This window comes from Podarcis raffonei, chromosome 13 (assembly GCF_027172205.1).
Source record: "Podarcis raffonei isolate rPodRaf1 chromosome 13, rPodRaf1.pri, whole genome shotgun sequence".
NCBI classification, from domain to species: domain Eukaryota; kingdom Metazoa; phylum Chordata; class Lepidosauria; order Squamata; family Lacertidae; genus Podarcis; species Podarcis raffonei.
This window is the reverse complement of record NC_070614.1, coordinates 51800798-51824373: the sequence shown is the minus strand read 5'-3', so window position 1 is coordinate 51824373 and position 23576 is coordinate 51800798. Positions and strand designations below refer to the sequence as shown.

The following is a 23576-nucleotide window of genomic DNA, read 5'->3' as shown; positions in this document are numbered from 1 at the left end:
CGGCTCCCTCAGCCAGTAAAGCGAGATGAGCGCCGCAACCCCAGAGTCGGTCACGACTGGACCTAATGGTCAGGGGTCCCTTTACCTTTAGCTTTAGCACACTGCTGCATTGGAGGGGAAGTTAATGTGGTGCCCTCTCCATGATGGGAGATAGAGGACAACCACATTTGTAGGACATCACCCTACAGACTAAAGAAGGACATGTGGAGGGGAGGAGTGTTCGTCTCCATTTTTCCCCCAGTGAAGGTTTGTGTGTCAAGCAAGGCTCCTAACCTGCACTGGTGACGACAAGTACGGCTCCTGGGAAGGGGAAGCGACCTGCGTGAACACAATCTGCGGGTGCAAGTGGATGGCAAGCTCTTCCAGAAGAGCAGTCACATTAATAAAATAGTGGAGCTGAAAGGGACCCTCCAGTTCAAAAACCCTGCAATGCAGGAACCTCTCTGAAACCACCCCGGTAGAGCAAAAATAAAGACTCGTAGCATCTTAAAAGTAGATAGTGCTGCTATCACCTGCATTCCACATTCTGAACTGTCTTTTTCCTACCTCATCCGAAGTCCCAGCTTCTAACACTCACACCCAAGTTACACAACCATAGATCTCCCTTCCTGTCTTTTACTTCCTTCCCTCTGGGGTCTCTCTCTGCTATCCAGATATTTAATTCCAATGTCATCAACACCAACCCACTTCTTTTGATTCTCAGTATGTTAGCCACAAGTTCCTTCCCCACCCCCCCAAACCCAGACGTGTTCCAGAAGATCAGCTAGGATTATAAAGGTTTACAGTGGTACCTCGCAAGACGAAAGGGTTTTTGGTTTTTTGAGTTGCTTCGCAAGACGATTTTCCCTATGGGCTTGCTTCGCAAGACGGAAACGTCTTGCAAGTTTGTTTCCTTTTTCTTAACACCGTTAATACAGTTGCGACTTGACTTCGAGGAGCAACTCATAGCACGCGGTGTGGTAGCCTTTTTTGAGGTTTTTGAAGACTTTGGTGATTTTTGAAGCTTTTCCAAAACTTTTCCGAAACCGTGCTTCACAAGACGAAAAAAATCGCAAGACGAAAAAAATTGCGGAACGAACTAATTTCGTCTTGCGAGGCACCACTGTACCACCAACAGACAATGTGAAGTGTTTTCTCAGTTCTGTAAACAACCAATCACTCTTTCAGCTAAACTGGCGTAGGAACCAAGCGCCTGAAGGAAAACCTGCTCCCCTTTACGAACCTGTCTGTGCATTCAGGTAATCTCCATGCTCCTCCAGCTGCCCACAGAGCACCTTCTCAGAAGCGATGGCCCATTCAGTGAATTTACTTCAGCGAGTCTCATCTACTGCCAACACTGTTTCATGCAAAAAGGTGCTATTAAATCTTCCAGGCTTTCAGAATGTGTATGGGGTGGTTGTTGGTATTTTTTTTATTTAAAAAACCCCCAAACAATGTGATATTTTATCAGTTTCGTAACCTGCCCAGGCAGCTCTGCTGAAGGGTGGAATACAATCTTTTAAATCCAAATAAACTTGATGTGGCCGCTGAGAATTTGCTCTCAGTGACGCCAACAGAGCTCACTTACTTCCCATCCAAAATGTTCTGCCAATATCCCCTCCTCCACTCACTCCCCGCACCAAAAACACCAAGCTTCCTCCACACACAGCTTTTGTCTCCAAAATCCCCATTTACGTAGCTGGCTTCCCCCCCAAAACGACACACCCTTAACTTTCAAGGGAGCCTTTTTGACTCCGCAAAAACTTACAAGGCCATTCTTGCACCACCACCCACAGGTACATTCCCCTGCCAGTTAAACCTCACCTTCTCCTGATTTTTTTTTTGTGGGGGGGGGCAGCATCAGCATCCAAAAAGCTGGCTGGCTTCCAGACCGAAAACCCCGCCAACCTGAACTCTCTTAATACCCACACATAAGCCCTTCCCCATCACTGCCCAAGTAATTTTCCCCATTAAAAACCACAAATTCCCATATTCCTGTCTACCCCCCCAACAAAAAAATGTTCAGAAATCTAATTAATTCTTCTCAGTCCAAAATGCCAAGTTTTAAGGCTTCTTGGACACCGACATAGAAGAATTGTCTTGCTTTCCCCCCTCCCTGCCCCCCAATATTTCTCCAGGGCTCCCCCCCCCGATTTTTCTCATTTTTCTCACCCTATTCTCTCCCCACAAGTATCTCCAGAGATACCCCCTCGTCCCCTAATTAAAAACTTTAGATTTTAAACATTTATTTGACCCCCCACAGGCAGAAAAGATCCACCCCCGCTCTCCCAAGGCCCCCCAAAACACAAGACCCCCCCAAAAAACCACACGTCCAGTCAGTTATTCTCCCCTTTTTCACTCCTACACACCGAATCTAAACCATTCACACCGACCCCCGAGGGCCAGGCTCCCCCCCCCATGTTGCTAAAGGCCCCCCCTCGTAAATAAAGCCCCCCACTCAATCCCACGACACCAAATATGAACCCCCCCATCCAACATCTAGTCAGGAAAAAAATTCCGTGTTCCTAACCCCCCCCCGCCCCCGTAATCGACGTCAGTTCTAGCCTTCCGTACCCCCAAAGTCTGCTTTAGGTGCCTCCCCCACGAAGGCCTCAGTTCCGGAGGTAGGCCCCGAAGCCGCGGGCTTTCCAAGGGAGAGCGGCGGGGCAGCCTGGCGCCGCCTCCCGGCCAAGCGAAATGCGCGAGCCCGGCGCTTTGAAGGCCACTCCCCGGAGCGTTCCATCCGCCTCCCCTTCGCTCTCGACAAAAGCTGGCTGTGAGAGAAACCCCGCTCCTCCACCCTCGGTCCCCTTCGGCCATTTTCGGCGAGTTTCGGAGCATGACCACACCCACTTCTTTTATTCCTCCCGCCCTCCCGGGCTTATGAATAGTCAATGAGGAACGCGGAGTCCCTCGCGAAACCAGCCGGAACTGGGGCGAGGTTCCGCCTTTTTTGCAGACCGAACCATTCGCAAGAAGCGGCGGGGGGGGGAGAGAAAAGGAGAAAGTAATTCGGCAAGAAAACATATATTGCGGATTTGCAATCCGATTTAAGAGCATGTCCCATTGAAATCAATTCCGATGCAAAGGATGAGGTTGCGCATACAAAGCTTTCTAACTCAGTAAGGTCAGATTTCCCAGCTTAAACCACTTTTGGAAGCAGTCAGGTTTCAAAATTGTGGAACCTGGTTACTCTTTTATTTGTTTTGCAAAAGCTTTGCATTTATTTTCGGAAACAAAAAGCATTAACGAGTGGCAGGCACAGGACCCTCCTTCGAGTGCAAAATTCTGCGGTCATTGACATTTGCAACAAGTCCTGATTGACTTTGGTCGAGGCGAGCCTCAATTTCCCCCCTTTCCTTGACCCCGATTGTCATCCTAAACTCGTTTTTGTTGTTGTTGTTTAGTCGTGTCCGCCTCTTCGTGACCCCCTGGACCAGAGCACGCCAGGCACTCCTGTCTTCCACTGCCTCCCGCAGTTTGGTCAGACTCATGTTTGTAGCTTCGAGAACACTGTCCCACCATCTCGTCCTCTGCCGTCCCCTTCTCCTTGTGCCCTCCATCTTCCCCAACATCAGGGTCTTTTCCAGGGAGTCTTCTCTTCTCATGAGGTGGCCAAAGTCTTGGAGCCTCAGCTTCAGGATCTGTCCTTCCAGTGAGCACTCAGGGCTGATTTCCTTCTGAATGGAGAGGTTTGATCTTCTTGCAGTCCATGGGACTCTCAAGAGTCTCCTCCAGCACCAGAATTCAAAAGCATCCATTCTTGGGCGATCAGCCTTCTTTATGGTCCAGCTCTCACTTCCATACATCACTACTGGGAAAACCAGAGCTTTAACTATACGGACCTTTGTTGGCAAGGTGATGTTTCTGCCCGTTTTACTCGGGAACAATCCCCATTGAAACCAAATGTCACTCCCCCCCCCCCCCCCGCACAAACTAAAAACAGGCGATCTATCGATTTGCCAAAGGCGAACAGGCAGACAATTCACCCAACGCCTTTTATCTCTTTCTCTCCCCCCCCTTTACTCAATTGGTATGGCCGCACCCCCACCGCTTGCGGCGCCTCCCCGCCCGCTTTTCTCTCCTCCCAACCCCTTCGCTCTAGCCACGCCCCCTCCCGCCTCTCCTCCGCTCATAAGGGGACGCAGGCCGCGGCGCCGCCCACTTCCGCGTCCTCGCCCTTGCCGTTCTGCTCCTGTAGCCCCGTGCAGGGGGGAGAGTCTATATAAGGCGGCGCCGGAGAGCCTGCTGGCTCAGTCGCGCTTTAGAGCGCGGAGGGAGAAGAAGGGAGGGAAGGGGATAGGCGGCCGGACGTGGTCGCGAGGGCGCGCGCGCGGGTGGGGCGGAGTTGGGGGACGCGGCTGAGTCTGCCGGCACCTCCCCGACTCGCGGTCCGCGGGGCGGCGAGGGAGACCCTGTCCCTGAACCCGCGGCGAGCTCGGTAGGCCTCGGTGGAAACCGGAGCGTGTGGGGGAGGGGCCGCGGCTGCTTCCTGGCTGAGGCGGAGGCAGCGCCGCGTCTGCGTCACGTGACACCCCAAAAGGCGGAGAGAGGCGGAAAAAAAAAAGTGTGCAAAGATGCACGGGGGAGCGCCGTCCGGGGACAGCGCGTGCCCGCTGCGCACCATCAAGCGCGTGCAATTCGGCATCCTGAGCCCGGATGAGATGGTGGGTTCGCGCGCCGCTCTGTTTTTATGTCATCTTTTATGATTTAAAGAAGGTGTGGTGGTGGTGCGAAAAATAAGGGTGGGTGGTGGGGTCTTTCGAAGAACTTTCTCCAGACTTTTTATCGCATTGGGATTTTGGAAGGGCAATAAAGAAGGAAAAAAATGCGGGTGTGCTTGGCTTTCCTGTGGGAGAAAGGGAGATCGATTGCACTTTCCTGGTTGGGGGGAGCACAGTGTTCTCTCCCCCTACCCCAAAAAAAATGTTGGTTTGCAAGAAGGCAGCCAGAAGCGTGCTCGCTCCTGCAAGACAAATTTCCCCACCAGTTTGCAGATGTTAAAAGTGCCACAAAACTCTGTTCTTTGGATACCCCCCCCGGGGTACCTAAGTGGATTTCCTTATCATTTTTTTCTTAATAATTGAATGTTTCTGCTGCTGGGACTCTTATTGCTAATTTGATTTTATGCCACCTTTTAGCAAAAGATCCCGATTTGTTTTCAAAGGAATGGCAGCACAGTCCATGTTGGCATCTTTATGCTGAAGAATATTACATGCATGCACACATTTGCTCCACTGACTCCAAAACTGCATTTTGAAAGAACTTTGCGGTTTTTATTTGTTTCCATATAAAACACACAGCAAGTAAGTTCTGGTTGAGCTGGCCTTAGGCTCTCTCTCCTTAAAACTTGCTCACAGATCCCACGTTTTAAATAGCATTTGTTGCTTGTCTCCCATTAAAATCTCAGAAAGCCCCTTCTGTGTGGGGAGAGAAAATTGATGAAATGGGTCTTGCTGTACGTAGTAGAGCTTCGCTGCCTTCTTTCATTTTTGCCTGTAATCTTGTTGATGTGGAGAGCTAGGGCAGGCTGTAAAGTTTGTGAAGCTGTTTTATCCCTGCAGTAAATTCTCTCCTGAATGGAAGGTGTCGTCCTGATAGTCTTCACTTACTTAAAAACACTTTGTTTTCCTGGTAATGGATTTTAGAGCACCATTAGGGAAGTGATATAATAATAATAAAACGCCCTTTGCGCTTCTGTATCTCCAAACCTAGATATCATTCTTTTCTCCTTCTAGGGCTCCTGGTGCTGTTTGGGTCCCCATTCTTGACGTCTGGCTTTCCCCACACCCTGAAGACTTGGCTGATACTGATTCTCCTTTCTTTTTTTTCCTTCTAGAAACGGATGTCGGTGACGGAAGGGGGGATCAAGTACCCTGAGACAACAGAAGGGGGCCGCCCCAAGCTGGGGGGCCTGATGGACCCCCGACAGGGTGTCATTGAAAGGACAGGACGGTGCCAGACCTGTGCAGGTGGGTTCTTAGGGCTGTGCGTCAGGCGTTTTGTACTACAATTCCCAGCAGCCCCAGCCGCACGGTACCAGGCTGGGGGAGACTATGCTGGGGCCTCACTAGGAAAACTGGTTATTGGGAAGGGGATGAGGGGGGCAGTCTCAGAATCTGGGAGTCGGAGGGGCTCATAGAATCATAGAGTTGGAAGAGACCACAAGGGCCATCGAGTCCAACCCCCTGCCAAGCAGGAAACACCATCAGAGCACTCCTGACATATGGTTGTCAAGCCTCTGCTTAAAGACCTCCAAAGAAGGAGACTCCACCACACTCCTTGGCAGCAAATTCCACTGTCGAACAGCTCTTACTGTCAGGAAGTTCTTCCTAATGTTTAGGTGGAATCTTCTTTCTTGTAGTTTGGATCCATTGCTCCGTGTCCGCTTCTCTGGAGCAGCAGAAAACAACCTTTCTCCCTCCTCTATGTGACATCCTTTTATATATTTGAACATGGCTATCATATCATGAGGGACGCGGGTGGCGCTGTGGGTAAAAGCCTCAGCGCCTAGGGCTTGCCGATCGAAAGGTCGGCGGTTCGAATCCCCGCGGCGGGGTGCGCTCCCGCTGCTCGGTCCCAGCGCCTGCCAACCTAGCAGTTCGAAAGCACCCCCGGGTGCATGTAGATAAATAGGGACCGCTTAGCAGCGGGAAGGTAAACGGCGTTCCGTGTGCTGCACTGGCTCGCCAGATGCAGCTTTATCACGCTGGCCACGTGACCCGGAAGTGTCTCCGGACAGCGCTGGCCCCCGGCCTCTTGAGTGAGATGGGCGCACAACCCCAGAGTCTGTCAAGACTGGCCCGTACGGGCAGGGGTACCTTTACCTTTTATCATATCATGATTTTCCCGTCCTTCTGTTCTCCGGCAGGCAACATGACAGAATGCCCCGGCCATTTCGGACACATTGAGCTGGCCAAGCCTGTCTTCCACGTCGGCTTCTTGGGCAAGACGATGAAGGTTCTCCGTTGCGTCTGCTTTTTCTGCTCCAAGCTTCTGGTTGACTCTGTGAGTAATGGCTGGAGCTATTGGACAGCTTTAGAAACAAGCTCAGACCAGTGAATAGCACGAAAACAGTATGGCTTTTCACTAAGTCCCCTGTGATATTCTCACAAGGAAGCTGGTGAAACACGGGCTGGACGAGGGAACTGTTATGTGGATTTGTAGTTGGTTGGCTGACCGAACCCAAAGTGTACTCATTAATGGTTTCTGGTCATCCGGAGAGGGGGGCAGTGACAAGTGGGGTGCTGCAGGATTCTGTCCTGGGCCCATTGCTGTTCAACATCAATATAAATGATGAGGAGTTGAGGGGATGCTCAATTCAAATGTTTCCAATTGAAATTCATTTTGTTACTTTGGGTGCAGTTCTCCAATCTGTCAAAAGGTCATTTTGAATCCTGATTCTGCCTTCTGCGACATTAGCTACTACAGTGGTACCTCTGGTTACATATGCTTCAGGTTACATACGCTTCACGTTACAGGCTCCACTAACCCAGAAATAGTACCTCGGGTTAAGAACTTTGCTTCAGGATGAGAACAGAAATCGTGCTCCAGCGGCGCGGCAGCAGCAGGAGGCACCATTAGCTAAAGTGGCGCTTCAGTTTAAGAACAGTTTCAGGTTAAGAACATACCTGCGGAACGAACTAAGTACTTAACCCGAGGTACCACTGTAATAGTCCCACTCTATTCTGCTTTGGTCAGACCACACTGGGAATGCTTTGTCCAGTTCTGGGCACCACAGCTTTCCTGGCTGTGCTCCCCTATGGCTTTTCAAAGAAGAGAAATAATCTAATTTTCTGTCCACAATTTCCCATCTTGTTGGCTCTTGGATACCTGCCACAGGTGACCAGGTGAGTGTATGCTGACAAGCCTTAGGGTTGACCAATATATTTTTTTCTAACTCTATATTCTGCTATCGGTCATACCTGCCTGTGAGTCAAAGCTTTGTGTGGCTTCTTTGTGGGCAATCATCCTTTTTTGTTTTTAATCTTATCTTTCAGTATATAATTCTTAAACTGTCTCACAGCACTAACCTACAACTCAGAAAGCAATTCCATCAGCTGCAGAAACCTTAAGGGTTACTTGAAATAACCAGTCTTAGTAGCCACTGAGAACCAGAACTAGGGGGAATAAAAACATTTTTTATCTAGTTCTGAAAAATGAGCCTGTATGGCACAAGGTGAATAGGTGCCACTCCCAAGAAGGTCCTGTTTGTGTCAGCCCTCCCCCTCCCTTTGTTCAGCTTGAGTTCAAAGGTCTTCTGTTTCCCCCGATTCTGACTCCAAACACTTTGGGTGTACAAACCCCCACATTGAACCGCTCAGGAAGGCAGAATAATATGGGTTCATCCTAAGAGAACAGAGTACTGGTATATGTGGAGTGTTCTTGTCATTGCAGCAAGAAAGGCCCGTTTCATCCCTTCCCAGCCTGCCCATGTCCCCTCTGATGTGAGGCCTACTTCCCATGAGCTATGGCGAATAGTGAGATATTCTCACATTTGCTGGTAGTCGTGGATAATGGGAGTTATAGTCCAGTTTACAATTGCACTAGGTGTAAAATGACTTTTTCTATTACCCCGTAGTATTGAGGATGTTGGGGGTGGGGAGGTCATTCAAAAGAACCCAAAATCTGGCACGGTTGATCACACCCTTTATTATTTGGGGGGAACGCCCCGTTCTTCTTTTTGCCGCAGAACAACCCGAAGATCAAAGACATCCTGGCCAAATCCAAAGGGCAGCCGAAGAAGCGTTTGACCCACGTCTACGACCTTTGCAAAGGCAAGAACATCTGCGAAGGTGGGGAGGAGATGGACAACAAGTTTGGAGTGGAGCAGGCCGAAGGCGACGAGGACATCACGAAGGAAAAGGTCAGGACCGCAAATCAGCTGCGCAAGCCCAGTGGGGTTATAATAATAATTTATTATTTATACCCCGCCCATCTGGCTGGGCTTCCCCAGCCACTCTGGGCGGCTTCCAAAGAAATATTAAAATACTGTAATACATCAAACATTAAAAGCTTCCCTAAACAGGGCTGCCTTCAGATGTCTTCTAAAAGTCTGGTAGTTGTTGTTCTCTTTGACATCTGGTGGGAGGGTGTTCCACAGGGCGGGCACCACCACCGAGAAGGCCCTCTGCCTGGTTCCCTGTAAGTTGGCTTCTTGAAGGGAGGAACCGCCAGAAGGCCCTCGGAGCTGGACCTCAGTGTCCGGGCAGAACGATGGAGGTGGAGACGCTCCTTCAGATATTCTGGACCGTGGCCGTTTAGGGCTTTAAAGGTCAGCACCAAGACTTTGGTTGGTTGAGCTTGTAAGATGTTGCGTGTTATCTTAACACTCGCTTTTCTTCTCTGCCTCCTGGACCGTTGTGGATGTTCTCCCAGATCATAGAATCCCAGAATTGTAGAGTTGGAAGGGACCACCTCCAACAGTTCCTTAAGAATTTCAAATGTGCCACTAGGGCAGTGGGTCTCCTGCTGTTATTGAACTACAGCTCCCAGCACCCCTGACCACTAGTCCTGCTAGCCAGGGATGATGGGAGTTCTGGTCCGACAACAGCAGGAGACCCAGTTTTGAGGATTCCTACCCTAGGCTTACGGCAGTTGGAAAGGACCCCTGTTTGACCTGACAGCTTTGCCTCGTTGCTGCCTCTTTATCCAGGGTCACGGCGGCTGCGGGCGCTACCAGCCGAGGATCCGGCGCTCGGGCCTGGAGCTCTACGCTGAGTGGAAGCACGTGAACGAGGACTCTCAGGAGAAGAAGATCCTGCTGAGCCCGGAGCGGGTGCACGAGATCTTCAAGCGCATCTCGGACGAGGAGTGCTTCATCCTGGGCATGGACCCCAAGTTCGCCAGGCCCGAGTGGATGATCTGCACGGTGCTCCCGGTCCCGCCACTGTCTGTCCGCCCCGCTGTCGTCATGCAGGGCTCTGCCAGGAATCAGGTATGGGCCAAGGGTGGACTTGGGGGGCGGGGGAAGAGAGCAAGCCTCGTTCCAACTCAGAACTCACGCCGCCAGAGGCAGAAATGCAATGTTTCCCAAACTTTGGGTCCTCGGCTCTTGCTCCCATCATCCCTGATGACTGGTCCCGCTAGCTAGGCATGAGGGGACTTGTAGTCCAGGAATAGCTGGGGACCTAAGTTTGGGGAAACTGCAGTAATTCTTCCAAGTACTGCTTGCTGGAAACTACAGGAGCAGGAGAGGGCTCCTGTGTTCGAATCCTGCATGCAGGTCTTCCACAGGCCTCTGGTTGGGAATTGTAAGAACAGGATGCTGGACTAGACCGGCCATTGGCCTGATCCTGCAGGGTTCTTTTTTCATATGTCATATGTAGACAATTAGCCAGTGGCTTGCAACGAGAACGTATAAAAGGGCCAACTTCCTTCTGCTTTTGTCTTTGCCAATTACAGTGGTACCTCGCAAGACGAACGCCTCGCAAGACGGAAAACTCGCAAGAAGAAAGAGTTTTCCGTTTTTCGAGGTGCTTCGCCAGACGAATTTCCCTATGGGCTTGCTTCGCAAGAAGAAAGCCCATAGGGAAATCTCCGGGGACCTCTTTTAAAGGCGGGCGGCAGTGAGGGAATCCCTTGGAAGTCTGGTGGGGGGAGAAGGGCTTTTCTTCCCACCGCCAGCCTTCAGAACAGCCTTCTGAAGGCTGGCGGTGGGAAGAAAAGCCGTTCTCCCCCCTCCTGCCTACAGAAGAGGTTCGAGGAAAGAGGCGAAGGAGCACTGCCCCTTCACCTCTGTCCCCGGAGCTTGCTGTTCTCCCCCGGCCTGCCTTCAGAAGAGGTCCGGGGACAGACTGTCCCCGGACCTGGTCTGAAGGCGGTCTCCATAGGAACGCATTAATTGATTTTCAATGCATTCCTATGGGAAACCGTGCTTCGCAAGACAAAAAACTCGCAAGAAGAAAAAACTCGCGGAACGAATTAATTTCGTCTTGCGGGGCACCACTGTATTAGTTACTTTTTTTTTAATGAAGTGGCTCTTAAGCAACGTGAAATGTTAAGCAAACAAAAACAGCCAGATTTATTAAAACGGGGGGAAAGGAAAGAAAAAGGCAATTGTATTGTTTAAAAAGCTGGATTAAAACATCCAACTCACTTATAAGAGACCGTATATGAAAACCAAAGGCTTAGCACAAAGAAATATTTTTGCTGGGCACCTGCAGATATGTAATGACCATGCCGGGTCAGCCTCCCTGGGGAGAGCATTCAATAAGCAGGGAGCCACCACTGAAAAGGCCTGATGTGGGGTGGCCACCTTTCAGAATTCCTGCGGAGGGAGCACACGAAGCAGCGCCTCCGGTGAGGATTGCGGGGCCCAGGTTGGCTGATTTTGTCTGCCCTGACAGGCTGTTCCTTCCTTCCTCTCCCCACCCAGGACGACTTGACTCACAAGCTGGCTGACATTGTGAAGATCAACAACCAGTTGCGGAGGAACGAGCAGAACGGAGCGGCTGCCCACGTCATCGCCGAAGACGTCAAGCTGCTGCAGTTCCACGTGGCCACCATGGTGGACAACGAGCTGCCTGGGCTGCCCCGCGTAAGTGCTTAGGGGGCCTCTGCCTGTCCCTAGCAGGGTAGAAATCGGCAGCCGCCCCTCTTTCGCAGAGCAGTCAGCGAGGCATAAGTAGGCTGCGATGTCTCCTCCCTCCATCTTGGTGAGTGCAGGCAGGTTAAGCTTCTTTGGGCGGAGGCCTCCCCAGGTCTGTTGGTCTGGAGTGATATTTGCCTTCATTCTGATTACAAGAGACTTTCTGCCCCCCCCATCCGTGGTTTGGACAGAATTGGGGAGTGGGAACCCAAAAGTTGTCTCAATTTGGTGGTGGTTACTGATTCACATTTCATTAGATGCAAATAGGCTCCGTTACAGCAGCCTTCACCTGATTGGCTGCCCTCCCAGCACTCCGGACTACAACTCCCATCAGCCCCTGCCGACAGCACAGTTGTGCTGAGTGTGGCTGTTGGGAGTTGTCCAAAGCAGCTGGAGGGCAGCCCGCTTGATGGTGGTTGATGTGGAATATATGTAGCGCATAAGCCAGGGATAACCCACGCGGACTACAGCTCCCATCAGCCCCTGCCGGCATGGAGTTGTAGCTCAGCAGCGCTGTAGCTCTCCAAAAGTTTGTCTTCACCCCTGAAGGCAGAACTCTCTTCCATTGTCTCCTGAGACACAAAAATACATTGAGTGGATTAGGAGAGAGATTGATACACAGAGACACGCAAAATCACATGTCTGTTGGACAGGATAGCAGAGTTTCACTCGGTTCTTAATCCATCGGATTGTCCTGCCTTGAGTTAGATTAGAAAGTTGACCAGTTTCCCTTACTTAGACGTCTTTAAGAGCGGTTCCCAGTCGGTGGAGGACAAATGTCCAGAATGGGACGCTCCTGCTTGCTCCACAAGCAAAAGCAAGCCATTCTTTGCACTTTTGTGTTCCCCACCAGCATTTGCAAGAGAGTAATGCTTTGCTTCCTCCAACCTCTTGATTTCCAGGCCATGCAGAAATCGGGGAGGCCTCTGAAGTCCCTGAAGCAGAGGCTGAAGGGGAAAGAGGGGCGCGTGCGAGGGAACCTGATGGGCAAGCGAGTGGACTTCTCGGCCCGGACGGTCATCACCCCGGACCCCAACCTCTCCATCGACCAGGTGGGCGTGCCCCGATCCATTGCGGCCAACATGACCTTCGCCGAGATAGTGACGCCCTTCAACATCGACAGGTGAGCCCCCTTTCTCCACTGCACCCCACATCTGGTGTGCTCAGGTGCCTCGCGCCCCGAATGCCAGCTAACCCCTCTCCGCCTCCGCTAGGCTGCAGGAGCTGGTGCGCAGAGGGAACAGCCAGTACCCCGGAGCCAAGTACATTATCCGGGACAACGGCGACAGGATTGACCTCCGCTTCCACCCAAAGCCCAGCGACCTCCACCTGCAGATAGGGTACAAGGTCAGTTCCGCTGGGGGCGGGACAGGACACAAAGTTGGGTAGGAGAATCAAAGCCCCCTCCCATCCTGGAGTAAGCCCACAATGGTGCTGGAACAAAGAAGGATTTGGGGAGCCCTCTTGCTTGTTCCAGGACGCGGGTGGCGCTGTGCGTTAAACCACAGAGCCTAGGATTTGCCGATCAGAAGGTCGGCGGTTCGAATCCCCATTACGGGGTGAGCTCCCGTTGCTCGGTCCCTGCTCCTGCCCACCTAGCAGTTCGAAAACACGTCAAAGTGCAAGTAGATAAATAGGTACCGCTCCGGCGGGAAGGTAAACGGTGTTTCCATGCGCTGCTCTGGTTCGCCAGAAGGCTTAGACATGCTGATCACATGACCCGGAAGCTGTACGCCGGCTCCCTCGGCCAGTAAAGCGAGATGAGTGCCACAACCCCAGAGTCGGCCACAACTGGACCAAATGGTCGGGGGTCCCTTTACTTTTACCTTGCTTGTTCCACCAGCAGAACCCTACAATTCTTCGATTCATCCGCTAGCATTAAAAGAAAGGCCTTGTGTGAGCTGCAGATCTTGTAGCCTCTTCCATTCCGATAGACTGTGGTGGCCTTTTTTGTAAGCGACCACGCCAAGCGTTCCTTTAAAGTTGGACAAATTCGAGCAAATGGGACAGTTGGGAAATGCCAGAGAGAGGGAGAGAGACCAAAGGTTTTGGGGGCGTATCGCTCTTTGCAAACCTTCCCATGTGGGGCAGGCGGGGTAAGGAAATGTCGTCCGCCCCCCCCCCCGCCCCCCCGGGAAGCTCATCTGCTGATTTGATTAACATTAAGCGCCTGGCAAAAACATTCCTTTTCAAGCAGGCCTTTGGCTGATTAACATCCGGTGCCTTTTTAAATGGGGGGGGGGGGTGTTACTGGTTTTTGTCACCTTTTTCATTATGAACGTTGTGTTTTTATATTATTATTATTTATTTGTACCCCGCCCATCTGGCTGGGTCTCCCCAGCCACTCTGGGCGGCTTCCAACAAAAATAAAAAATACATTTAAATGTCACGCATTAAAAACTTCCCTGAACAGGGCTGCCTTCAGATGTCTTCTAAACGTCAGGTAGTTGTTTATCTCTTTGACATCTGATATTGTATTTTTATGTTTTGCGAACCACCCTGCGGTCTAGGCATAGTAGCCAACTCCCAGGAGCTGACGTTCCTTTGGCCCCTCCTCCAATAAAATGTTTGAGGGGGCCAGGCCCCCCCAAAAAAGATGATAGGCATTGCCATTCAAATGGTGCTGTGATCAGTTATGCAGGGTGGGGCTTACCTGGGCCCTCCCAATATTCTATTCAGGTTTGCACCCCTGGATCTACATATCAAAGGCGGAATGCAAATTATCATGGTTCTTCTTGTTTGTTGTTGTTATTTTATTAATAAGCATTGGTTGGATCCTGTGAGAACAGACTTCTCAGCTTGGGGGGTCCTTGGCCTGATCCAGAATCCAGGCTTTCCTTAACATTATTGCGTAGTAAGCTAGAAATCATTGCAGCAAGCAGAGCAGGCATTCAGGCGTCTCGCACTCGGGACTCTGCACAGGCCACCCCTGTCACTGACCTTCCCTCTCACGCTTCTTGGGTCTTTTTGCCTTGCTGGGATGGTGCCCTTGAGCTCTGATAATGCCTCTTTCTTTCCTGGAGAGAGGATAAAGAAGAGGGATGAGTGAGTGAGCATAGAAGCTAGCATAACCTAAAAAGGTAAATACTTAAATTTGTTGCTTTGCCAGCTTTTCTCTGGCCCTGCCTGCCCCGGCATGCAGCCCCTGGGAGTTTCCCCTAAAGGAATATGGCCCTCAGTCTGAAAAAATATTTTCCCTTCGCTCCATTATATAATAAATATGCAGGCTTCTTGAAGCTGGGTTGTGTCCTATTTCACTGGTGCGTCAACGTGCATCTGTGCAAATGATAAAAGTTTTCAGAATTCGTGCTGATGCGGATTCAGTACTTGAATAAGTTTGGCTGCAGAAAATTCCATGTGCATTTTGCAGTCTTCCTTCCCCTGGCTCCCTCCAGTCTTCCTGCCCATCCTTCGAGGCAGCAAACCAACGGCTCTACTGCTTGATCTCCCCTTCCAGGTAGAACGGCACATGTGCGACGGCGACATCGTCATTTTCAATCGACAGCCAACGCTGCACAAGATGTCCATGATGGGGCACAGAGTGCGCATCCTGCCGTGGTCCACCTTTCGCCTCAATCTCAGGTGAGAAAGAAGGCGCTGTTCTCTGTGTGTGTTTGACTGAGAGTGTGGGTAAGGGGCAGGCTTGAAAAAGAGGGGAAAAGGTTCGGCTTATTTTTTGGAAAGAGATAATAATAATAATAATTAATAATAATAATTTATTATTTATATCCCGCACATCTGGCTGGGTCCCCCAGCCACTCTGGGCAGCTTCCAACAAAACACTAAAATACAATAACCTATTAAACATTAAAAGCTTCCCTAAACAGGGCTGCCTTCAGATGTCTTCTAAAAGTTTGGTAGTTGTTTTTCTCTTTGACATCTGGTGGGAGGGCGTTCCACAGGGCGGGCGCCACCACCGAGAAGGCCCTCTGCCTGGTTCCCTGTAACTTGGCTTCTCGCAGTGAGGGAACCGCCAGAAGGCCCTCGGAGCTGGACCTCAGTGTCCGGGCAGAACGATGGAGGTGGAGGCACTCTTTCAGGTATACTGGACCAAGGCTGTTTGGGGCTTTAAAGGTCAGCACCAACACTTTGAATTGTGCTCGGAAACGTACTGGGAGCCAGTGTAGGTCTTTCAAGACCGGTGTTATATGGTCTCGGCGGCCACTCCCGGTCACCAGTCCAGCTGCCGCATTCTGGATTAGTTGCAGTTTCCGGATCACCTTCAAAGGTAGCCCCACGTAGAGCGCATTGCAGTACTCCAAGCAGGAGATAACCCGAGCATACACCCCTCTGGCAAGACAGTCCGCAGGCAGGTAGGGTCTCAGCCTGCGTACCAGATGGAGCTGATAAACAGCTTCCCTGGACACAGAATTGACCTGCGCCTCCATGGACAGCTGTGAGTCCTGAATGGGGCACCTGGTCTTTCAGGGGCACAGTTGCCCCATTCAGGACCAGGGAGCCCCACACACCTGCCCGCCTCCTGTCCCCCAAAAACAGTACTTCTGTCTTGTCAGGATTCAACCTCAATTCCAAGCATCGCTGTCAACTTTCCCCTTTTCTTGCGAGGAATCCTATTTGGAACAAGGGAATTTCCCTTTAAAAAGGGGAAACGTTGACAGCTATGATTCCAAGGCCGCCTGACCCAGCTGCTCCCCATCCCTGGTTTTTCCTCTCTGCAAACTCAGGCAGGCATCTGTACAGTTTCCTTCCTGGCACTCGGCCTGAGTGCTGCCCTCCGTTGTTCTCAATCTCTCTCTCTCTTCCTCTCCACCAGTGTGACCACCCCGTACAATGCCGACTTTGACGGCGACGAGATGAACCTGCACCTTCCCCAGTCCCTGGAGACGCGGGCAGAGATCCAAGAGCTGGCCATGGTGCCCCGTATGATTGTCACGCCTCAGTCCAACAGGCCCGTCATGGGCATCGTGCAGGACACCCTCACGGCCGTCCGCAAGTTCACCAAGAGAGACGTCTTCCTAGAGAGGGTGAGGGCAGGTTCTGCAGAGACAGCCTTATTTATGCATAGCTTCAGAGCCAATCCAGCACCAGACCATCTTCCCCTCCTGTGGTTCCAGCAACAGGCCTTCAGAAGCATTGCTGCCTCTTTTATTTTTAATATAACTTGTATTAGTTTTTTAACATACCATTTTCAAAAGTAATTAAACATACTTTTACATCTTACTCAATTTTTTTGACTTCCATCAATCCTGTCTGAAAATTTTCCTATCTAATCTCTCAGTGTGCATTTCTTATTTTCCCTATTACATTTCAAACTCAGAACCAGTATCTCTTTTTCTACTTTGTAACACTTTGTATATTTCTCCTTACAAAACTTCTAGCGTAATTTGTTGGTTACAGTTGCTCTTCAAATAATTCATATACCTCTTCCAATCTTCTGTAAATCTCTGGTCCCGCAGGTTTCGAATCCTTCCTGTCATTTTGCCCATTTCTGCATAGTCCATTAATTTCGTCTGCCATTCTTCTTTCGTCGGAATTTCTTCTTGCTTCCGTTTCTGGGCTAACAATACTCTTGCTGCTGTTGTAGAAGCGTTGGTGCCTCTGATGGTGGAGAACAGTCTTCAATAACCCTCTCCTCTGTGAATTTGTCTAATCCTATTTTAAAGCCATCCGAGTTGGCCATCACTGCCCCCCTGTGGCAGGGAGTCCCATACTTTGACTTAGCACTGTGTAAAGCAGGGTTTTCTTTTGACCGGTCCTGAATCTTCCGGCGGGTTTTAGTGTCGGAACTAGAACCATGCCATATTTTATCAGATTTCTCTGCACAAAGAGGGGCAATTTCGCCCTCCCCTTTTCCTGTACTTGTAGCAAGTTCTGCTTTAGTAAGACTTGGTGGTTTTGGGGAGGGAGATGTCGGGTTATAAGCATGAAATGTTCCCTTTTCATGGGGGAAAGCCCGGGCAATAACCACTCTGCTTACCTTTTCCTGATCTCCCCTTCAGGGCGAAGTGATGAACCTGCTGATGTTCCTCTCCACCTGGGACGGCAAAGTGCCCCAGCCGGCCATCCTCAAGCCTCGCCCGCTCTGGACCGGGAAGCAGATCTTCTCCCTCATCATCCCAGGACACATTAACTGCATCCGTACGCACAGCACCCATCCGGACGATGAGGACAGCGGGCCCTACAAGCACATCTCTCCCGGAGACACCAAGGTACTGTTGGTGGGGCAGGCCTCTGGGGGAGGAGGGGGAAGGCAGACTTCACCAGTGTGGTGTAGTGGTTAAGAGCTGTGGACTTGTAATCTGGTGAACGGGGTTTGATTCCCTGCTACCTCCACATGCAGCTGCTGGGTGACCTTGGGCCAGTCACACTTCTCTGAAGTCTCTCAGCCCCACTCACCTCACAGAGTGTTTGTTGTGGGGGAGGAAGGGAAAGGAGAATGTTAACTGCTTTGAGACTCCTTCGGGTAGTGATAAAGCGGGATATCAAATCCAAAACTCTTCTTCCTCTTCTTCTTCACCAGCCTGGCTTATTGCATTCCAAAGGCCAAGGAAGGATCGGACCCTGATTAATACACACGAGGCTTGGCCAGCAAGACTCTGGGAGGAAGTGCGAATAATAATTTGTTACTCCCTGGCCCAGGTCCCTTTTATTAACAAAAGAACTCTTAACACAGCGCTTGTAAGAGCCAATCAGATGTCCTCTGAGCATTAAAAAAAACAAACCCCCCGTAGGACAAAGTTAGATCAGAGAAATCCTTTTAACTGCAAAGACTACTTTGAGCATGCATACATGTTTTTAGGGTAAATAAAACAGGAATTGAGGAGGACTGCATTTAGCAAATCCAGGAGTTCGTAAACAGGCAGTAAACAGGAAAGGAAGGATGGCAAGGAAAGCTAGTACAGTGGTACCTCGCAAGATGAATGCCTCGCAAGACGAAAGGGTTTTTCGTTTTTTGCGATGCTTCGCAAGACGGTTTTCCCTATGGGCTTGCTTCGCAAGACAAAAACCTCTTGCGAGTTTGTTCCCTTTTTTCTTAAAGCCGCTTGAAGAGGCGCAGTTGCGACGGACCGTGCTTCGCAAGACGAAAAACATCGCAAGACGAAAAGACTCGCGGAACGAATTAATTTCGTCTTGCGAGGCACCACTGTATTTTCCATCTCCTTGTGAACGCTCTTGCTGGCCCTTAAGATCTACCTAAAGAGTAACAAAATCTACATCAAAGTTACATCCTATCTTTATGGCCTAGGATATGCTGCCTTCAGATGTCTTCTAAATGTTAGGTAGTTGTTTATCTCTTTGACATCTGATGGGAGGGCATTCCACAGGGTGGGTGCCACCACCGAGAAGGCCCTCTGCCTGGTTCCCTGTAACCTCACTTCTCGCAATGAGGGAACCGCCAGAAGGCTCTCGGCACTGGACCTCAGCGTCCAGGCTGAACGATGGGGGTGGAGACCTAAAACCTCCCCACCTGATCCTCAATTGCCCTCTTGCACTAGCTGGAACTAACAGTGACAAGAAGGGAGGAGGCGAGGGATGGAACGTTTGCAGAGCAACACACTGAGCAAAGCAGAAGATCCCACTCCTGCTGCAAGTCAAAATCACACGGCTCAAAGGGTGCCAGGCTTGTGGATGGAGATGCAAAGCTGCAGCACACACACACACACCGGTCTCTACAGCTGGGCTTCCCTAGTTTCCTGGCTGTAGCCAGATTTGCTAGCCGTCCCCACCAGCCTCACGCTCCTCTGTCGCTCTCCTTTCCCCTCTCTCCCTCAGGTCATCGTGGAGAACGGGGAGCTGATCATGGGCATCCTCTGCAAGAAGTCGCTGGGCACCTCTGCCGGCTCCCTGGTCCACATCTCCTACCTGGAGATGGGCCACGATGTCACCCGCCTCTTTTACAGCAACATCCAGACGGTTATCAACAACTGGCTGCTGATTGAAGGTGAGGTTGGTGGTGAAACTTGGTCTGTTTTGGTGGGGCGTATTCCCCCACCATGGTTTCTTCTTCCTCCAGAGGAGTCTGGCAGTTGCAGCGTTGGGGTTCTGATTTAACTCCTTACTTGTTCGACCAGACCCACCTTGGGCCTCCTCAGTTAGGCACGAACTGGTTCTCTGCATTGCCATTACAGCGGTACCTTGGTTTGCATACATTTTGGATTACAAACACGTCAAACCAGGAAGTGCGTGTGTCCCAGTTTGCAAACTTATTTTGGATTACAACCAAATTCTTTTTGGAGGCCCCATTGGCAAAAGCATGCCCTGGGCTACAACCTGTCCCAGTACGTTTCTGAGCACAATTCAAAGTGTTGGTGCTGACCTTGAAAGCCCTAAACGGCCTCGGTCCTGTATACCTGAAGGAGCGTCTCCACCCCCATCGTTCTGCCCAGACACTGAGGTCCAGCGCCGAGGGCCTTCTGGCAGTTTCCTCATTTCAAGAAGTGAGGTTACAGGGAACCAGGCAGAGGGCCTTCTCGGTAGTGGCGCCTGCCGTGTGGAACGCCCTCCCTTCAGATGTGAAGGAAATAAGCAGCTATCTTATCTTTAAAAGACATCTGAAGGCAGCCCTGTTTAGGGGTTTTTTAATATTTAATGCTGTATTGTTTTTAACACTCGATTGGGAGCCACCCAGAGTGGCTGGGGAGGCTCAGCCAGATGGGCGGGGTATAAGTAATAAATTATTATTATGGTTTACAAACAGACCTCCGGAATGGATTATGGTTGTAAACCAAGGTACCACAGTATTTATTTTGTTGCATTTCCAAAGTCACACACAAGGGCTGTGCTCCGGCTCCAGTGCCAGAGGCTAAAATGCAGTATTTCTCAAACTTGGGTCTCCAGTTGATTTTGGACTACAATTCCCATCATCCCTGACCGCTGGTCCTGCTAGCTAGGGATGATGGGAGTTGTATTCCAAGAGCAGATGAGGGCCCGAGTTTGGGAAGCCCTGATTTATTGCCCATATAACCTCTCTGCTTCTCTGAGGGGCCTACTTGGTACTCCTCCCTCATTTAATCCCCACAGGTAGGTTAGGCTGTGAGTTGCCCTGTGAGCTTTATGGCCGGGCAGGGATTTGAACCCTCGTCTCCCAGGCTGTAGCCCGACGCTAACCACTAGGCCACGCTGGCTTTCTTGTTCTCTCTTTCTGGTGTTGAGCCTCTTCTCCCCCTCTTTGGCAGGCCACACCATTGGGATCGGAGACTCCATCGCTGATGCCAAGACCTACCAAGACATTCAGAACACCATCAAGAAGGCCAAGCAGGATGTCATAGAGGTACGGAAGGGAGCAGAACTCTGCACCCAAAGCGACGAGCGTATGGAGAAGGGGATAGGAGCTCTTGGGGAAAGAGGGCAGAGTGGGTGGGGGGGGGGGTTCATCATCATTTCACCATAGCAGTTAAGGACCTGAGCTCAAGGCCACGGCGTGCTTCCTTCTGAATCCACCAGCAGTGCTTCAGGCTGGTTGCCCTTGGCCTGTAGATCGGGAGCTGGGGGGAAATCGACACCAGAGCTTCACAAACTGTGGTCCGCAGGTTTCATCTGGGTGGCCTGCAGCGCGTGTGTTAGAAAGCAAGGCGGTTAAAAGCCGCACAGCACCTAGCAGAGCACACACACACAATTGCTACAGCAGGTAGAAAAACTGCCAGGTGGTTCACCAAGACCATTGGCAATTTTCAAGGGGTACGTCGGGGTGGAGTTAGGGGGATACTGTTTGTTTAGGGAAGTTTTTAATGTTTGCTGCATTACTGTATTTTAATATTTTGTTGGAAGCCACCCAGAGTGGCTGGGGAGGCCCAGCTGGATGGGTGGGGTATAAATAATAAATTGCTATTATTATTATTATTATTATTCCTTATAGAGATGGTTTTCACAGAGCTCTGTGGGATCCAGCAGAGATGGGTTTGTTTATTCATTGTCTCTATAGCCCACCTTTCCTCAAAGGACCTCAGGGTGGTTTACCTCGCCCTCCTCTCTCCCTCACAACAACCCTCTGGGTTGAGAGAGGCAGTGACAGGCCCAAGGCCCACCCTGTGAGCTTCGCACCTTAGTGGAGATTTGAACCCTGGACCGACACTATAAACGCTACACTACAGTGGCGAGGGAAGGGAGGGTTGTGTTTGGGTAGGATGGAGAGGGAAGGAGAGAGCAATCCCATAGCCTTGGGTGGGCTTGGCTTTGTCCTGGGGGAAGGGGCCCGTTCTGAGACTCTTTCCCCCCCCCCTTTTTCTCACCTGACTCCAGGTGATCGAGAAGGCCCACAACAACGAACTGGAGCCCACCCCTGGCAACACGCTGAGGCAGACCTTTGAGAACCAGGTGAACAGGATCCTGAACGACGCCCGAGACAAGACCGGCTCATCCGCCCAGAAGTCCCTCTCCGAGTACAACAACTTCAAGTCCATGGTGGTCTCTGGAGCCAAAGGCTCCAAGATTAACATCTCGCAGGTAGGCCTCGCCCCTCCGTTTCCAGGAACCCGGTGGGTGGACGGACGGACCCCAGACATCGCAGCCGGCCTTCCTGTTCCGCCGGACACCTGGCACTTTGGGTGACTGCCTCTCCTCTCCCCCCTGCTCCCCACAGGTCATCGCCGTGGTGGGGCAGCAGAACGTGGAAGGGAAGCGCATCCCCTTTGGTTTCAAGCACCGGACGCTGCCCCACTTTATCAAGGACGACTACGGCCCCGAGAGCAGGGGCTTCGTGGAGAATTCCTACCTGGCCGGTCTCACCCCGACAGAGTTCTTCTTCCACGCCATGGGAGGCCGAGAGGGGCTGATCGACACGGCTGTCAAAACAGCTGAAACAGGTGGGTTTGGAGGGAGGGGGCGGGGGAGGGGAGAAGAGAGAGGGGTACATGGCTCCAATTGGTGGTTTAGTGCTGTTCTTTCAGCAACCGGGCTTCATCCTCCCATCCTGACTGGGAAAGTCAGATTCAATCCAGGAATTCAGAAACCCTGACCCCAAACCCAGACCAGTGTTTCCTTGGTGGTTTAGACAGGGCGCCAGCACCCAGGGGGCAAAAGCAACCCTGTTAGGTAGGACAGCTGTTACGCCACTCTTCTTTTGCTCATCCAATCTGAGCCAGGAGATCTCAGGCTGTGCTTTGGACGCCCCCCAAATCCCCCAAGGTAAAAGGTAAAGGGACCCCTGACCATTAGGTCCAGTCGTGGCCGACTCTGGGGTTGTGGTGCTCATCTCGCTTTACTGGCCAAAGGAGCCGGCGTCCAGCTTCCGTGTCATGTGGCCAGCATGACTCAGCTGCTTCTGGCGAACCAGAGCAGCGTACGGAAACGCCGTTTACCTTCCCGCCGGAGCGGTACCTGTTTATCTACTTGCACTTTGACGTGCTTTCGAACTGCTAGGTTGGCAGGAGCAGGGACCGAGCAACAGGAGCTCACCTCATCGCGGGGATTCGAACCGCCAACCTTCTGATCAGCAAGTCCTAGGCTCTGTGGTTTAACCCACAGCGCCACCCACGTCCCAAGGAGCAAGAGTTAAATTGCCTCTCTCTGCTTCCGGGGCGTCAAAGCAGACAAACTGTACAGTCACAGATGTCACCAAAGATGTGTCCGAGACACTGGTTTAGAACCAAGGCTTTAACCCAAATCAGAATTCTAAAGGTGGGAGGGACCCCTAGGGTCATCTAGCCCAACCCCCCCTGCAATGCAAGAATTCTCCCCACAGCCATCCCTGGGTGGGCTCGAACCACCAGCCTTCTGGTTAACAGCCAAATGCACTGATCCGTTGCGCCACAGGAGGCCCCCAAACATGCAGACCCAAAATGAAGAAGTAGATGGATTAATGATTGGGTAGAATGAAAGCCATTTAGGAAAGGAAAATACTTTTAGCAAAATGGGACCCCTTGGGAACTCGAGAAGCGGGACCCAAGAACCCTTATACATTGCCAACGAATCCACTGCCCCATGAAGATGCAGCACAGGTTCCAGTTAGGGACATAAAGACGAGAGGTCGCCACACAGAGAGCAATCTGGGAAACTTAAAACACTTTTGCTTAGTAACTGGCCTAAACCGGGAGATGTCCAGGCATTC

At 51.2% G+C, this 23576-nt stretch overlaps 1 protein-coding gene across 1 annotated transcript in view; it reads left to right on the top strand.

The window, feature by feature from the left end:
- Positions 1-4295: 4295 nt before the first annotated feature.
- The window catches only part of POLR2A (RNA polymerase II subunit A), a 35648-nt gene continuing 16367 nt past the window's right edge, over positions 4296-23576 (top strand). The window contains exons 1-15 of the mRNA XM_053362061.1: positions 4296-4646; positions 5819-5951; positions 6851-6987; positions 8672-8845; positions 9635-9916; positions 11357-11518; positions 12472-12692; positions 12784-12916; positions 15027-15151; positions 16344-16554; positions 17530-17739; positions 19304-19472; positions 20707-20801; positions 21770-21973; positions 22110-22332. Of these exons, the coding sequence (XP_053218036.1) occupies positions 4557-4646; positions 5819-5951; positions 6851-6987; positions 8672-8845; positions 9635-9916; positions 11357-11518; positions 12472-12692; positions 12784-12916; positions 15027-15151; positions 16344-16554; positions 17530-17739; positions 19304-19472; positions 20707-20801; positions 21770-21973; positions 22110-22332 (2569 nt within the window). The 5' untranslated portion in view covers positions 4296-4556. The remainder of the gene's footprint in view (positions 4647-5818; positions 5952-6850; positions 6988-8671; positions 8846-9634; positions 9917-11356; positions 11519-12471; positions 12693-12783; positions 12917-15026; positions 15152-16343; positions 16555-17529; positions 17740-19303; positions 19473-20706; positions 20802-21769; positions 21974-22109; positions 22333-23576) is intronic.